Here is a 17429-nt window from a genome sequence, read left to right as displayed (position 1 = left end):
GTCAGGAGAGGCAGGGCCCCACTAGTCATGACGACAAATTCAAAACCAGCAAATAACATAAAATAATACCAATTTAACTGTGTTATAAATGTATCTTTTTGTTAAACATTTTCTGAAGTAAAATCACTAATTTGGCACATTTCTGGTATGGGTTGTCAAAAATAGGTATTTGATAGGTAAAAGTGAATGATTTTCTTCTTTTTCTTGTCATTCTAAATTATAAACTAATGAAATACACAATACACAGACTCTGAACAGACATAATGATTGCTATTGTAATAATCTATCAATTTCTATATTGCTTGCCTCCATTAGGGTTACAGGCAAGTTGCACCTTAACCTGCTGACTTGGGCGCGACATTTCATTACCAGGTTTGCTAGTGAGCAAATAAAATATCATAAAAATGTATTGAAACTTCAGAATTCAAAAACAATATGTTGTGTGATTGCATCCCATCAGAATCAAAGTGAATTGACTTGGACCAACCTTTAATCGCAACGTTTTAGGTAGAGTTGCAACGAATAATCCCAAAAAATCGATTACAAGTGTCACTATTAATTAATCGTTTTCTGAGTTTTTGTAAAATCCAGAGTGCATGGACTGCCTGGAACTACAGGTGAAAATCAATTAAATTTGAATATTGTGAAAATGTTTTTTTTACTCCAGTAATTAGATGTACAAAGTGAAACTAATACATGACAGGCTCATAACATGCAACTCTAGATATTTCAAGCTTTCTTTTGATATAACTTTGATGATTATGGTTTGGAGCTTATGAAAACCTTGAATTGAAAACCTCCGAAAAGGTGGTGTTTTCATAAACTGTAAGCCATGATCATCATAAATATAACAAACAAAGGCTTGAGATATCTCACTTTGCATGTAATGAGTTTATATTACATATTTGTTTCACATTCGAAGTTGAGTTGCTGACATGAAGAGACTTTTGCATGATATTCACATTTTTGGAGTTTCACCTGCATACATTTTCAGACATAGTTTCCATACGGTTGCTGCAATAGAGCACATGAGAGCTGAGGTGTGCGGGTGCAACAATCTGTGTGGCAGCGAACAGCGAGGGTTTTAAAGACAAAGGATATGTATTAAGGCAGTCAAATTATTATAATTTTTTTTGTAATTAATCACATGAGTTAAGTTGTGACTTTTGACAGCCCTTATACATAAATACATAAATATACATATATATATATATATATATATATATACATGTATATATATATATATATATATATATATACATATATATATATATATACATATATATATACATATATATATATATATACATATATATATATATATACATATATATATATATATATATATATATATATATATATATATATATATATATATATATATATATATATATATATATATATATATATATATATATATATATATATATATATATATATATATATACATATATATATATATATACACACACTCACTCAATCAAGCAATGAATCAATCAATCCATCAAAGATTACTTTATAGCCCTTAATTACAAATGTATCAAAGGGCTGCACAAGCCACAACGGCATCCTCGGCTTAGATCCCACATCAGGGCATGAAAAAAAACTAAACCCAATAGGAACAAGGTGAAACCTTGGAAAGGACCGCAGATGACAGCCAAATGGACTTTGCTGTTTTATTTTCAATGAAACAATAGAAAATACGTACTCATATAGTAGTACAGTTGTTATTAGTGAGAATATACGTATTTTAAGGTATTTTTGGGTTCATTGAGGTTAGCTAATTTTACTTGTTTTGGAAAGTCTTGACAAGCCAAATTTTCTTATTCTATTGGCAGATAATTTTGCTTAGTTCAAATAAAATACCCTTCATTTTTGTATTTTTTTTTCTTGTTTTTGAACACTGACTTTTTGCAGTGCACTTGGAAGTCAACCAGCACCACATAACATATTGTGTCCAATGTTGGTTCCAGTGTAGACGTTTTTTTGTTGATGACTCCATGACTGATAACATGAGATTGTTTCCTTCAAACGTAGCAACAATCACAACTTACCCAGAAGATGGACCCACAGTACTCCTCCAGGACCGCAGCACACATGGTCCACACAGAAGCCCTGAAGTGCTCTTCGAAGACTAGTCAACTCCAGACGTCTCCTCCTCAGTGTATACTCAGGAGATCCTCACTCTCCCCTGTCCGCCCACGAGGTGACAATAGCAGGATGAGACACAGAGGGACTTTGAGCCATGAGGCTTTTAAACTGAAGGCAAGACTTTTGCGCTCTTTAGCACAACATACAGCCGACAAGAAGAATAGATGGGATGCAAGCTGAAGAAAGAAGACAACTGACGTGTTATCGCTCCAATCAGATGATGGTCCTCCTTGTAGTCTTTAGGCAGTCTTCCTGGACATGGTGTACAAGCCCGCTCATGCAGCTCTCTTGTTGTGTGGCGGGGGATAGAACACCGACAGTAGTCATTGAGAGAATCCAGCTTGCGCCAGTCAGTCTTCGGACACTCCTCAACTTACAAATGTGTTTAAAGTTCAACCGATCACGGTGAGGATATTGCATAAAGGGCGACACAAAAAGAGAGAGAGCTGGACTTGCCTCTGCTTGATCTTTCTCCCCAAAATGGAATGTGTTTAGGGGAAAGTGGGAGGGAATGAGTTCATTAAGAGCCCCCTTTTCCTGTTGGGTTCCCACCTCTCTGCACGCAGAAAACATTTTTGGACATGTCACATCAGATTAAACTCAGGAAGAAAACTGCTCACATACACTGCAAAACGTTTGTATAGTAAATCATGGATAACGAAAACAGAATAATGAGGGGGAGGGGAATGAGAACAACAAAATAGTTGTTGGTGTTTCAATTTGTTGTGGTTCTCTTCATGGTACGGTAACTGATCACAGATGATGGATGCTGGGGTGTCCGTTTTGCCGAGGTTAAGAGGGTAAAGTTTACCACACACATGCATCCCATCATGAGGTCATAAATGTGAGTGACTGTGCAGAAATAACTTTACTATTGTGAAGCTGTGCAGTGTCTCTGACTGACTGGGACCATCCCCGTGGTTAATCATTACTTGTTTGATAACGCCACATGGCCTGTGACTTGTTTGACTCATTATACGCATGCAGCCGCAAGGACATGTGACAAGCGATATGTAATCAAAGTCCACAATATTACAAAATGGATTTCAACAAAGCCCTAATGATAGTGGCTCCCATGCTTGTGAATTGATCAGCTACACCTGCACAAACAATGCAAGAGCTATGGACACGCTAATAGGTATTTCTACTATCCAATTCAGTTTTTTGACACAAGAAGTGCAACAACTATAAGGATAAACCATTTTAATAAGCACATTGTCCAAAATGTAATCTTCATTCTTGGTGCAAGTCAAATTTAAGCGTTATATTATTATATTACATTGGCTTTGGATTGAATGCCCCGTGGATATCAATAGGCATGTGAATATGAGAAAATCCATAGGCATATTTTCATACGTCTCCTCAATTGGATCTCAGTACATTTTATATTTTCAAAGCAAAATTTGTCTTTGATCGATTTTTTTTCTTCTTGCGGTGACAATTTCCAGAAAATGAGTTGGGAAATACTAGTAATAGAAGAGATTGTATGAAAAGCAGAAACCCCGGTACAAAACCATATGTTTTGCTTTGAAATAAAGAGAACGTTGTCTTATATTCAGGATTTCGAGATTTGTACACGCAAACCAACAGGTACTGCCAAAAGACGACCATCCAAATGTGTAAGAGCTTTTCTTCCTGTCACTCACACACACAGCAGTGACCCGGAGAGCCACAGGAAAAATGGTGACTCCAAAGATTGATGATTTTGAATAAAATTATTATATATATTTTTTTAAATACAATTTTTCAAAAACATGCCTTGCAATGAGACGTTGCCATACATTAATTACTTATTTGGTCAGAACATGAACATTCTTGCCTTTATATACATTTTTGAATAACAAGAAGATAATTCTACTTGGACTATCTGTCATTTTTCTGAATATGGATATTGACTAGAGTCTAATATAACATATAGAACACTCACGTTCTAAACATGTTTTAAAGAAATATTTTACATGATATAAATTAGGGCTGTCAAATTATTTCTTTTTTTACTCAGATTAATCACATTTTAAAATTTGGATTAATCATGATTAATCACAGGTGATTACTCACGTGCATACATACAATTTGCTTAAGAAAATATATATTTGTATACAAATGAAATTTTACGGTCAGAATGTCATCCAGGAACGTTTTTAATCGTTTTACTTGAACGCATGTCATTTATTGGCACAAAACCTGTTAACAGTTTTATATAAAGTTCTTTCAGGCTGTATATTGGAGTGAAATTTGCCAGCTACCACAACAGTCGGAGTCTTCTCACTCATTTTTGTACTGACGTATGCATTACTCTGATCACTGACCGTAGAGCGGTCAAGCTAAAAGAGTTTGTGCGGTCAAAATAATATTGCATGATTAATCTAAGTGTTTTCATTATTAACGCAATATTTTTTGGTGATTAATAACATGAGTTAACGTGTTCATGTCGATTAATAATAAATGCTAATGATAAATGGGTTATACTTGTATAGCGCTTTTCTACCTTCAAGGTACTCAAAGCGCTTTGACACTATTTCCACATTCGCCCATTCACACACAGCTGCCATGCAAGGCGCTAACCAGCAGCCATCAGGAGCAAGGGTGAAGTGTCTTGCCCAAGGACACAACGGACGTGACGAGGATGGTAGAAGGTGGGGATTGAACCCCAGTAACCAGCAACCCTCCGATTGCTGGCACGGCCACTCTACCAACTTCGCCACGCCGTCCCATAAGTACCAATGATAGTCACACACACACTAGGTGTGGTGAAATTACTCTCTGCATTTGACCCATCCCCTTGTTCACCCCCTGGGAGGTGAGGGGAGCAGTGAGCAGCAGCGGTGGTCGCGCTCGGGAATTAATAATAATGATAATTAACATAAATACTAATATCTTTTTTGTTGAGTCTTTTGTAGGGCTGTCAAAGTTAACGCATTAACGCATGTGATTAATAAAAATAAATGATTGCGTTATCAAATATGAATGAAGATTAATCATATCCGGGTGAAGATATGCGCATTTGTTTCACGGTCTGTTATCACGATGCGAGGCGGTCAATTTCGCTTCAAAGCAGAACTTTTGATAGAACTGGGTAACTCGTGGGTATTGCAGCGACAAACATTTTTATCATCGGCGCACATCAAGTTTAAAATACCGTATTTTTCGGACTATAAGTCGCAGTTCTTTTCATAGTTTGGCCGAGGGTGCGACTTATACTCAGGAGCGACTTATGTGTGAAATTATTAACACATTACCGTAAAATATCAAATAATATTATTTAGGTCATTCACGTAAGAGACTAGACGTATAAGATTTAATCGGATTTAGCGATTAGGAGTGACAGATTGTTTGGTAAACGTATAGCATGTTCTATATGTTATAGTTATTTGAATGACTCTTACCATATGTTACATTAACATACCAGGCACGTTCTCAGTTGGTTATTTATGCCTCATATAACGTACACTTATTCAGCCTGTTGTTCACTATTCTTTATTTCTTTTAAATTGCCTTTCAAATGTCTATTCTTGGTGTTGGATTTTATCAAACAAATTTCCCCAAAAAATGCGACTTATACTGGAGTGCGACGTATATGTTTTTTTCCTTCTTTATTATGCATATTCGGCCGGTGCGACTTATACTCCGTAGCGACTTATAGTCAGAAAACTACGGTACCATCTTAAAGCGAAACACGTACTCGAGGATGGCGCCGACATTGTTGCCAATCCTCTTAGCGACTTTTTTGTAAACAGCTACTAGCGACAAATCTAGTGACTTTTCCCAGGGATATTGGAGACTTTTTTGTGTTTTTGTAGACAGAGGCGAAAGCAAGCAGCAGTCACCGTCCTCAGCGAGAAGTGACGGGTGCTGCCGGTCAGCTGGTGCTGCAGCGCCGATAGCTACATGCTTGCATGAATGCTAGCTACATCGACAAGAAGCAGAGGAGAACACTAAGCTGGCAAAGTTTACTGAGTCAATGTTGTCATCAAAAGTACCAGTTAAGTTAAACAATGCCTTAGCTAAACGGACAGCCACCGCACGCAGGACACCTAACATCTGTGAAGACCAAGTCCTGCAAGAAGATGTCATTCCACAGCTAATCTGTCATACAATACCTTGGAGAGGCATAAATACAGCAAGGATGAACTGTACTACACAAACAAAAGCATTGATTTGCAACTACGAAATAAATGGGAATTTATTTTGGTTCCTGGAGAACGTTGGACATCTGTAAGTAATCACAACAAGCTGGGGTCGCATCGTACCAAAACAGATGATCAGCGTCGTCATCTGAAAAAGGTAAACAAACTTGTTTGTTTCAACAACTGTTTGAACTAAAGAAGAGTAAACGATGCACTGTGTGAAGTTGTTTATGAGTGTGTTTACTACATTATCAATTAGTAACTGTACCTTGTTTGCAAGATTATTGCAAACTGCAAATACTTTCAAAATGTGCATTGAATGATTACTATACTTAGTGTCACCAAGTTTTGAACAAATCAAAGACTTGCAGTTCAGTAAAACATTTAAAAAACGTTCCTGTATGACATTCTGACTACCAAATTGCATTTGTATCCAATTATTGGGGTATTTTCTTCAGCAAATTGTATTTATGCAAGCGTGATTAATCATGACATCACAGGTTTAGAGTGTGATTCATCTAATTTAAAAAATGAATCACTTGACAGCCCTTGTCTTTTGTCATCCACACTAATGAGTAACCCAGCCCCTGAAAACCACTGTTTTATTGCCTTTAAAGCGTCAGAAGTGCTCACAACACTGAGCTATAATGTTGAGGCATGAATAAAATGATTGGTCATGTTTTAAAACGAACTGACAAGTCAGTGGCGGCACATCAACCAATGGACTCTGCTTTGTCAATATTTCATTACTTGACCATGAATGTTTGTTTGTTTTGTAACATCACTGGCCCAGTGTCAATAGAATGTGTTGCTTCAGTCGGGTGTGCCACAGATTTATCTGCTACTGAGACTACAATCACCTTTTTTTAACCTACCCTGGCAAATAAGTGGTACATACGCAGACTAATAACGCAATCATGTTTATTTGTTTAGTCGCTAGTGTCATGATCCCAGTCTTCACCTTCTTCGCTATTTTTACTTCTTGCCTGTACTTTGCCTCCTTGCTCTGCATACTGGGGTCCAAGCTAACATAAGAATGTACCAGCTCGTTCACTTAGTTATCATTTTGTGTTGCCATTCCTTGCACCACACACACTACAGTGGCCTTCGAGGGTCAAAACTTGCTTTGAGAAGTGAAAATTCACAGCTAATTTCCATCGAAAAATACAATTTCATAATTTCTTTAAGCATGTCATATACTATTGGAAAGAAACTGTATGATTTATCACATGATTGGGGGCTGAGCTCCCTTAAACTTCTGCACTAATAAGCAGAAAACAATGAAAGAAACTTGTGCAACAAACAGCTAAAATACACCATTTTTTAATAAAATCTGAAAAATAACCTTGTCCAAAGATTTTTATTTAATTTTCAATGACAATAAAAAAAACTAGAGGGTCACAGTTTTGGCTTCAAGAAAGTCAATGGCTCTGTAAATGTGGTTGAAAAAAAAAAGTTTCATTAGAGGTTTTTCCAATGCAAAACACATTTCGAAAAACGTATGCATTCTTTACATCATCACAGTTCAGTCCTTTGTGGCATGCTATGAAAAATCTCATACTGACATGGCCAAAAATGGAATTAAAGTGAATCAGAATTTTCTGCATGGGCATATTCATGCTAGAAAAATGCATGAAAAGTTGTACATATATTGCTATATTCACAAAAATACGAACTGACAATTATTAATATTTGAATCCGGTCTGACAAGATTGGGGAAACACAGTCTTTTGCACTATATTTTAAAGAGTCCCGGTAAGTTCGAGCATATTCTAGAACAGGGGTGTCCAAACCTTTTCCAGTGAGGGCCGCCAACTGAAAAATCAAAATATGTTGTAATACTTTTCATGTTCATTGTTCCGGACATGCAAAAAATGTATTTCCGCAAAGTTAGAATCATTAATTATAAAATATTGTTATATTATATTTGATTCCAACTTCCGTGAAGTTGGAATCAAATATTGTCAAAGCTTGAGCATAAAAAACTGTTTACAACCTTCTAAATACATTTATCAACATTATGAGAGCCCTCTAGACTGGAAATAACACTTTTAGTCACCTTTACACTTTTCCAATCCAATATAGCAGTGATTTTCAAACTGTGGAACACGGGCTCTATTGAGTGGTACGCCCAAGTTCTGATTCTTCATATTAAGTAAAGTGTTTTATTCTCCAATATTCCAACAGTGTTACCGTTCAAACTGTGTGTAATGTTACAGTGGCCAAAAATATTAAATGTACTGGTCAGCACGGTGGAAGAGGGGTTAGTGCGTCTGCCTCACAATACGAAGGTCCTGAGTAGTCGTGAGTTCAATCCCGGGCTCGGAATCTTTCTGTGTGGAGTTTGCATGTCCTCCCCGTGACTGCGTGGGTTCCCTCCGGGTACTCCGGCTTCCTCCCACCTCCAAAGACATGCACCTGGGGATAGGTTGATTGGCAACACTAAATTGGCCCTAGTGTGTGAATGTGAGTGTGAATGTTGTCTGTCTATCTGTGTTGGCCCTTGGCGACTTGTCCAGGGTGTACCCCGCCTTCCGCCCGATTGTAGCTGAGATAGGCTCCAGCACCCCCCCGCAACCCCGAAGGGAATAAGCGGTAGAAAATGGATGGATGGATGGTCAAATAAAACCTCTGCCTTGTTTTTAATGAATTAACTAGTATAATAGAGTTGACTATTGTTTAATGCTGGTCATTATGGTGGTACTTGGAGAGCCAAGTGTTTTCTGAAATGGTATTTGGTGCAAAAAGTTTGAGAACCACTGCAATGTAGTAATACTATCTGAGGCTGAGCCAATCAGTCGTCATGATACTGAACGGAGTGTTCTGATTGGTTTGGTCTCATCAAGTGGCCAATACTACATTAGTAGTATAGTAGTAGTAGTATTTTTGCTTCAAAATGGTTAATTTAGGACCAAAAAATAGTAAAATACCCTTTAAAAAATTAAATTCTATATAAATCCAAAAAAGATACAATATTTGTAGCGCAATGCGGTGAGGGATGACTATACCTCACATTTTTTAAAGACAGATTACTTTGTGTTATTAGGGTCAACATTTTAACTTGTTTTCATTACATTACACTTGTTTGCTTTTTTATTTTACTTTTTACGTTTAAAAAGTATTTGTAAGTATTTTTAGGATGTGCCGCGGGACGTTAACAAATTAGCTGCAGGTTGGACGCGCCTGTTGCAGAATATTCTAAAATAAACTGGGACCAGCTAAAAATAGAAATACTATTACTGTATTCTATGCCACTTTCCTGTATCATTTCCAGCTAATATACAATAAAATGATATTTAGCTAAACATTTGGCCAGGTATGAATACTTTAGGGCTTAATGGTATGTAAGATACTTGTACTGAGTTTTAAGCACTCCATTGATGAGAATACCAAATCCCAATTTGCTCTGGACTTCCAATAAAAATGAAAGAAGGTGATCACCTTTGAGGTATCATTGAGTTATCAGTCATGACCACGCGGTTTCCATTCACAGGGTATTTCTGGCTATGGCGTTAAATGTGCGCACTTTGCTCACATCTGCCACCTTCAGGCTGTACTCAGGTGCTGACAGAGAAGCTCCCATTGTCACGCTGCTGTTCCTGCGCAAAAAAAAAAAAGGACACACAAAACCTTGTAATGTTTGTGGCGTTGGTAATTGACTAACTCTACAGTTCCAGACAAAGTTTTGGAGGCAATTACAAATGCAGTTGAATGAGAAAAGACAGACAAACCTGAACTTCATGGCAGAATCTCTGCTGGAGCGGGCAGAGCAGTGAAACTCTTGAGCTCCCGATCCTTCTAAAATTCTTTGCAGGTTTCTCTCTGTGATCCCACCACCTGTATTAAATAGATTAAATGAATAAACACATGCACACAAGTCATATAAATTACTTGCACAAGAAAGAAATGCTAACCTGGCATGATGGTAATTCTACCTTTAGCCTGGAGGGGGAGAAAACATCAAACATTAGAATGTAGACTTGGTAGAATGGAACCACAAAAGCCTGTGAATTGAACACAATTGTCAGGAAAAAAAACATTCAAAAGTCACACTGAACACCAAGACTTTGAAATGAAGACTCACTTGTTCACATCAAAGCTAAGGTAGATGTTTCCCTATGAGCAATAGTCAACTTCTTTTTACACTCGCATATTAGAAGTAAATACAGGGTTTCCCCTTAATGTATTTTATTGTGGCGGTGTGCCACGGCAACGTATTTGCCTCCACAATTTAAAAATTAGGGTTTTTCTAACGTGAAAACCAAATGAAGTAAAATAATGTATTGTAGCCTCTGGAAGAAGACACACAAAGTCCGACACTCTTTTTACCTTTTATTGCCAATATTTTGCTTACAATTGGCCCAATGTGATGCCATGTTTTTGCTGCATCTTTTACATATACTGTAATATTGTACATGGTAATTGGGATTTTTTAAATATATTGTATATATTATATCAAAATATAATATAATATTGGCCCTACTGTGTGAATGTGAGTGTGAATGTTGTCTGTCTATCTGTGTTGGCCCTGTGATGAGGTGGCGACTTGTCCAGGGTGTACCCCGCCTTCCGCCCGAATGCAGCTGAGATAGGCTCCAGCACCCCCCGCGACCCCAAAAGGGACAAGCGGTAGAAAATGGATGGATGGATATTATATACTGTATATATAATATGTAAATATTACATACAGTATATATTATATTTTATATTGCTACTATGGTACATTTTTTGTCTACTTAACACCTTTTGTTTTCGCCTTCTTTTTGTGCCCTTGTGTGCATTATCCTTTCCATCCTTGTAACTGAGCTACTGTGTGGAACAATTTCCCTTGTGGCTCAATAAACTTTGTCTAAGTCTGCATCTAATTTCAACACGTATTTTCTCCCGTGCACACATGTCCATCTCTGTGCGTCACTTGCAGACATTCAACACTTCCTCATTCTCCACCAACATAGTGTGTTCACAGACCATGGGAAAAATGACCATTGTAACACAGTAACATACACATTAACATCAGCAGGTAGTTACAGTATGAATTATTTGTGCAATGTTGACTAGTGATGCACCAAACATTTGGCTGCCGAAAAAAGACGTACTTTGATCACCAGAAGAGCCAAAACCAGATGTTGTGATGATCTAAGCCATATGCACGGGGTTGCCTGGAGAGGAGGCAGCATGTCTGCAATGTGGACCTACTATAATATATAAGAGATATACCCGCAAACAGCGATCTACAAAATTTAAGATGACAGTGGCTTTTAAGGAGAGAACGGCTCCCAGCAGCGTGGTTTTCGTCGCGGACAGACAGGGACAGAAGTAAAGATTGAGTCTCTAAATACAAATATAGTTTACAATAATATCATAAATAAATGACGGATTTGTTGATAATCGTTTTTAATAAACAAAGAGTCACTAAAAGGATTGGAGAAATCTCTAGAAAAAAAAATTCTCCACTTAGTACACTATACTTCAACAATAGAGCAAAACGGTATTACCATATTTTTCGGACCATAGGGCGCACCGGATTATAAGGCGCACTGCCGATGAATGGTCTATTTTTTTTTATCTATTTTCATATATTAGGCGCACCAGATTATAGGGCGCATTATAGGAGTCATATTATTATTAATTTTTTTCTAAATGTAAAACACTTCCTTGTGGTCTACATAACATGTAATGGTGGTTCTTTGGTCAAAATGGTGCATAGATTATGTTTTACAGATCATCTTCAAGTCGCTTTCTGACAGTCGCTTAGGGATACGCCGTTTTTTGTGGGCGGTCTTATTTACGTGGCTCACCTTCGGCAGCGTCTTCTCCCCGTCATCTTTATTGTAGCGGTGTAGCGTGCAAGGTTGGGAGTGGAAGAAGTGTCAAAAGATGGAGCTAACTGTTTTAATGACATTCAGACTTTACTTCAATCAATAACGGAGCAGTATCTCCTCATCCGGAAACAACCACACCGGAAATGTGTCCTGTGAAAAACTGTCCGACTGGAACTCTAATAACTAAAGCACCATAATAACACTCGTATGTTTAATGCGCCGACAATCCTTCAAGCGGTGCGGCTTCATAGTTTACCAAAGTTGTACTAAAACATTTTGATTGATTTTTGAGCGCCGTGTGTAATGTTCTATATTTTCAATTGAATCTTTAAAATGTTAGTGTTGTTTACTTGAGACCCATCATAGTGCAGCCTACACTTATCTCTTATGTGTGACTGCCATCTACTGGTCACACTTATCATTACACCATGTACCAAATAAAATAGCTTCGAGGTGGGTGAGCTCAACCAAACTCATTCCTTACATTAGGCGCACTGTCGAGTTTTGAGAAAAAAAAAAGATTTTAAGTGCGCCTTATAGTCCGGAAAATACAGTATGTAAGAAAAATATATGTTAATACTATAATGAATAACAGATATGTTTTAAATGTATGTATACATTTCTTGCCTTTTTCAAGAAAATATATCAATCAATCAATGTTTATTTATATAGCCCTAAATCACAAGTGTCTCAAATGCATCATAGCAAACATTGTGATGACATCATATTGACCACGCCCAACCACCACAGGTATTTTGGCAAACTTGGGGAAACCCTGTAATAACTCTTCTCCCCTCTCCCCTCAGGCAGGAGACTACGGTCCATCCAGACCCACACCTCCCACCACCTGAACAGTTTTTTCCCCTCGGCCACCAGGCACATGAACAATAACAAGATCTGATAGCTCAGTTACAGCTCTTTTTATTACCTATTGTGTGTTATGTGTTTTATATTGCACGATTGCACCAAGAACCGGATTGCTAATAATCAAATGTAAACAATCAAAAGCAGATACTTTTTCTTATGCCTTCTGATCTCTCTCTCTCTCTCTCTCTCTCTGTGTCCACTACTTGATGTCCATATCCTACCCCACACCCCCCCCCACACCCCTGATTGTAAATAATGTAAATAATTCAATGTGATTATCTTGTGTGATGACTGTATTATGATGATAGTATATATGATAGTATATATCTGTATCATGAATCAATTTAAGTGGACCCCGACTTAAACAAGTTGAAAAACTTATTTGGGTGTTACCATTTAGTGGTCAATTGTACGGAATATGTACTTCACTGTGCAACCTACTAATAAAAGTCTCAATCAATCAATCAAAAGAAAAATTCCTAGTTTGTGAACAAGTTCTCAAACAATGACAATAAAAACTATTCTGATTCTGATTCTGAAACGTTACAATGTTAGTAAAATAACTACCTGCACAGTCAGTAAAAGTTTTATAATTGCAATAGTTTGACCTGAGAACAAATTATTTTAATTCATATCATTTCCTTTGGAAAAATAGTTTCAAAATGCAAGCAATTACGGAGCGGAAAAGACCCCAGCGCTTCCACTGAACATGAATTCATACATACTTGATCTACAAGACGTTTAATGAGCGGGAGTCCTTCCAGTGCAGAGTTGTCACAGCCACTTGTCAACACACGCTGGAAACCTAACGACACCAGCGTTTCCAGGGCAACCGCTGCATCATGGACCATGTCAAAAGCTGAAGAATAAAATAGAGTAAATAAATATGTCAACACAAGTCTTTCTGTACTTTTAAACTCATAAAACAATTCATATTTGAAATACAGTACCTCGATGAAAGGTCACAGGCATGGGCCGAGCAGCAGCTACAGCAGAAAAGTAGAACATTAAAATTACAATACAATACTGCTTAGTATTCCATAGCACAGACTTCAATTTCAAAGAACTACTGTACCTAGAAACTCCATGCACAGCTCTGCATCCACCCTCCCATCCTCTGTCAGGGCTCCCAGCACAAATCCATCCGCTCCATGGTTCTTCATCTCCTCAATGTCTTTCCTCATCACCTCCACTTCCTGGTCCGAGTAAAGGAAGTCGCCCCCACGAGGCCGGATCATCACATAGACTGGGATTTTCACATACCTTTTTACAACCTGCACTAGGCCTGCAATAGGATACATACATATGAGAGATATGTGTGTTTGGTTAACCACAGAGCTTGTGTGTGAGATTGTGAATGTTCTCACCAACACTGGGAGTGAGCCCTCCTTCCATGAGACTACAACACAGCTCAAGTCGACCTGCACCTGTCACAGGGGAGACAAACCTCAGGTTGACTGTTGACAGGGGAAATTAAAGCTTGTCATTTGACTAATTTGATAGTGAGCTGATGCAATCTTACTGTGCTATCTGACACGTTTTTTTAATATTTTTAACTGTAAAAAAACAACGGGTCATATTAACCGAGTCTGTTTGTTGTTAACCAGTGTTGGGTTAGTTACTGAAAACCAGTAACTAGTTACAGTTACTAGTTACTTTATTTCCAAAGTTACTTAGTTACTTACACCAAAAAGTAATGCGTTACTGTGAAAAGTAATTATTTAGTTACTTCTTTTTTTCCCTTTTTTTTAAGGCTCCCATTAATGCCCTTTTAGCCTTCATTTCAGTTCTGTTATTGCACTGGAGAATAATACAATCTGTTGATCAACTTGACATGCATTTGCATCACTGAACTCAGAAAGCAATGTGGTCTACATACAACACACAAAGACAAAGATATGTTTCAAAGGGCCAATTTATTTCAGGCCAGAACAAATTGACAAAACTATTTTAAATAGCTGCAACATAATGGCACTTTAACTTTAACTTTAAGTAGATAGAATATTTGATCCAAGACACACCTTACATTTAACTAAAATGTTATTTTATTTGTGCTCGACAAAAGAAAAGTATTGAGAATGTCTCCATGTTAAGAAACTCGACTTCTGGCTTCACCATGATATCTTGTTAGTTGTCATGAGAGTAGCGTATGTGTGTGTGGCCCTTTAAGATATGACAGCATGTGAGGTGAGTGACGTCAGTGAGTGAGTGGGCGAGACAGGTGAGGAACCGGCGACAGTGAGTGCGTGCAGGTGCTCTAGCCTGGTGAATGGCTGCGTCCAATAAAGCCACAAAGTTGCAACAAACCGCCGGCCTCGTCATTCACCCTCAGCTGTAAAGATCCACTTCCGGGTAAAGTGAAGGTTGTTAGCCCCGAAGTACATAGGCCCTGGAGGAACGTCTTCCCTGCGCCCCTCAACTACGGTCTGGGAGCCCCGCCCCCACCCACACAAAGCACGCCTCTTCTTTTCCTTGTGACACAGAAGGAAGACACCGCAGCGCTGCAATAAAACACACTCAGATCTTCTGTTTCTAGCCGATACTACATAAAAAATAACGTAAAATAACGCAGCAACGCATCATGTAGTAACGGTAACTGAGTTACTGAATATAAAAAATAACGCGTTAGATTACTAGTTTTCTTTCTTTCTTTAGTGTATTTCGAACATGAACACACTTACATCATAATACATCACACAATTTCATATCATTTCATTTTACATCATGCCTGAAAAGGAGTAGGAAGAAGCAAAGCTTATTTAATCCTACCCCTTTCCTACTTCAGAGCGTTTACAAATATATATAATCATTTACTGACCTTTTTATATAATAAAATAACATCTATGAATTAGTATACACAACAGTTTTGTAATATGTAATTAATTAATTCAGTCATTATTAACATACTGAGATGAAGAATATCTTATTTTCAATAAGGTTGGAAGTATTTCTCATATTTCTTCTTCTTTGTAATTTGTAAGCACTATTATTTTGAACAACCTCTTAAACTGGATCATATGAGTAAAATTTTTAACTTCTTTACTTAATCCATTCCATAATTTAATTCCACATACTGATATGCTAAAAGTTCTATGTGTTGTACGTGCATATAAATGTTATATTTCTCCTCTTTAGTTGAGAAGAATTGTTGTACATTCTTTGGTAGCAGGTTATAGTTTGCTTTGTACATCATTTTAGCTGTTTGCAATTTTACCAAATCACCAAACTTTAATATTTTTAACTCAATAAATAAAGGGTTTGTATGTTCCCTATATCCAACATTATGTATTACTCTAACGGATCTTTTCTGTAACACGGTTAGCGAATGTAGCGCACATTTGTACTTATTTCCCCATATTTCTGCACAATAACTCAGATATGGTAACACTAGCGAGCAGTAGAGAATATGAAGTGATTTTTGGCCCAGGACGTATTTTGCTTTATTCATTATGGAAATGTTTTTTGACACCTTATGTTGTATGTTTTGTATATGAGATTTCCAGTTTAATTTATCATCTATTAATACTCCCAAAAATCTAAAATAGTTACCGCTGAAACTAACGGCGTTACAGTAACGCGTTAGTCCCAACACTGTTGTTAACAGAAGTACACTAACTACCACACATTTGTATGCTCGTACCACACCTAAAACCTTTAGTATATCAGTATGTGGAATTCAATTATGGAACGGATTAACCAAATAAATCAAACAAAGCACCAATATGATTCAGTTTAAGAGACAGTTCAAACTACAAGTGTTCACAAAGTACACAAAACGAGAATTATGATGAACATCTTGAACCTTTTTTTTTTTTGAGACAAAGATTATTTATGCATTTAACATTTGTATGCTTACTATGGTATATTATTTATTTGTTCACTGTTCTGTTACAGAGAACAAGGACATGTGATAACATTGCTATGGTATGAAAAGGGGTAGAATTAAATAAACTCTGCTTCTTCCTACTCCTTTTCGGACGTGCTGTAATGAAACAAGTGGAATTGTGTGATGCATTACATTGTATCGTATGCATGTTCCAAATAAACTGGAACTGAACTGAACTGAACTGAACTGAACTGAACTGAACTGAACTGAACCACATGACCCACCTCCTCGCTCCGCATTGACAGCAGACTCCACGGAGTCCACGCACACCTCCATGAGAAAACCCTCCGCCATATTGACAACCTGTATAAACAAAGCAACTCTGTATTGTCACTATTGATATTATTGCCTCACAGAATGGTGTTTGTATTGAGTCGACTACCTGTCAATCGGACATCGTAAGAGTTGACTTTTAGCAGTAGCTAACAAACACGGCTGCGGGTTAGCTACTTTCGGAGCGTTGATTTTACTACATATGTTTCAACGGGTGGACGGGTGAGAGTCTATTGAATATGTGTTGAAACTGAGCAGTGAATAGTGACCGCCCGCGCGGCATACGCTTAAACACAAAATAAT

General features: G+C 37.4%; 2 protein-coding genes across 5 annotated transcripts in view; both read right to left on the bottom strand.

Moving 5' to 3' along the window:
* The window catches only part of abcc2 (ATP-binding cassette, sub-family C (CFTR/MRP), member 2), a 38491-nt gene extending 36300 nt beyond the window's left edge, over positions 1-2191 (bottom strand). Inside the window, exon 1 of the mRNA XM_062058137.1 lies at positions 2055-2191. Coding sequence (XP_061914121.1) covers positions 2055-2099 — 45 coding nt within the window. The 5' untranslated portion in view covers positions 2100-2191. The remainder of the gene's footprint in view (positions 1-2054) is intronic.
* A 378-nt stretch (positions 2192-2569) lies between these two features.
* On the bottom strand, positions 2570-17365 carry cutc (cutC copper transporter homolog (E. coli)). Of its 4 annotated transcripts, none has more exons than XM_062058140.1 (10): positions 17236-17365; positions 17078-17156; positions 14335-14394; positions 14043-14252; positions 13918-13953; positions 13693-13826; positions 10193-10220; positions 10010-10115; positions 9720-9877; positions 2570-2707 (listed from the first exon to the last, which is right to left on the bottom strand). In XM_062058140.1, the coding sequence occupies exons 2-9, from the start codon at positions 17145-17147 to the stop codon at positions 9766-9768; spliced, it is 756 nt and encodes a 251-aa protein (XP_061914124.1). In that variant the 5' UTR covers positions 17148-17156; positions 17236-17365; the 3' UTR covers positions 2570-2707; positions 9720-9765. The 4 variants fall into 4 exon arrangements, with proteins under 4 accessions (XP_061914124.1, XP_061914125.1, XP_061914126.1 ...); XM_062058141.1 differs by lacking the exon at positions 2570-2707 and adding an exon at positions 6293-6426; XM_062058142.1 differs by lacking the exon at positions 2570-2707 and adding an exon at positions 7586-7708.
* Between the last annotated feature and the right edge of the window lie 64 nt (positions 17366-17429).

Source organism: Entelurus aequoreus, linkage group LG09 (assembly GCF_033978785.1).
Source record: "Entelurus aequoreus isolate RoL-2023_Sb linkage group LG09, RoL_Eaeq_v1.1, whole genome shotgun sequence".
Classification (NCBI taxonomy): Eukaryota; Metazoa; Chordata; class Actinopteri; order Syngnathiformes; family Syngnathidae; genus Entelurus; species Entelurus aequoreus.
This window is presented reverse-complemented; position numbering and strand designations above follow the sequence as displayed.

Coding starts and splice junctions, on each gene's coding strand:
- cutc (XM_062058140.1), bottom strand. CDS start 17,147: ATGGCGGAGGGTTTTCTCATGGAGGTGTGCGTGGACTCCGTGGAGTCT. Junction 14,253..14,334: donor AGGGCTCACTCCCAGTGTTG/GTGAGAACATTC, acceptor ATCCTATTGCAG/GCCTAGTGCAGGTTGTAAAA. Junction 10,221..13,692: donor TTAAACGTCTTGTAGATCAA/GTATGTATGAAT, acceptor CTCCCCCTCCAG/GCTAAAGGTAGAATTACCAT.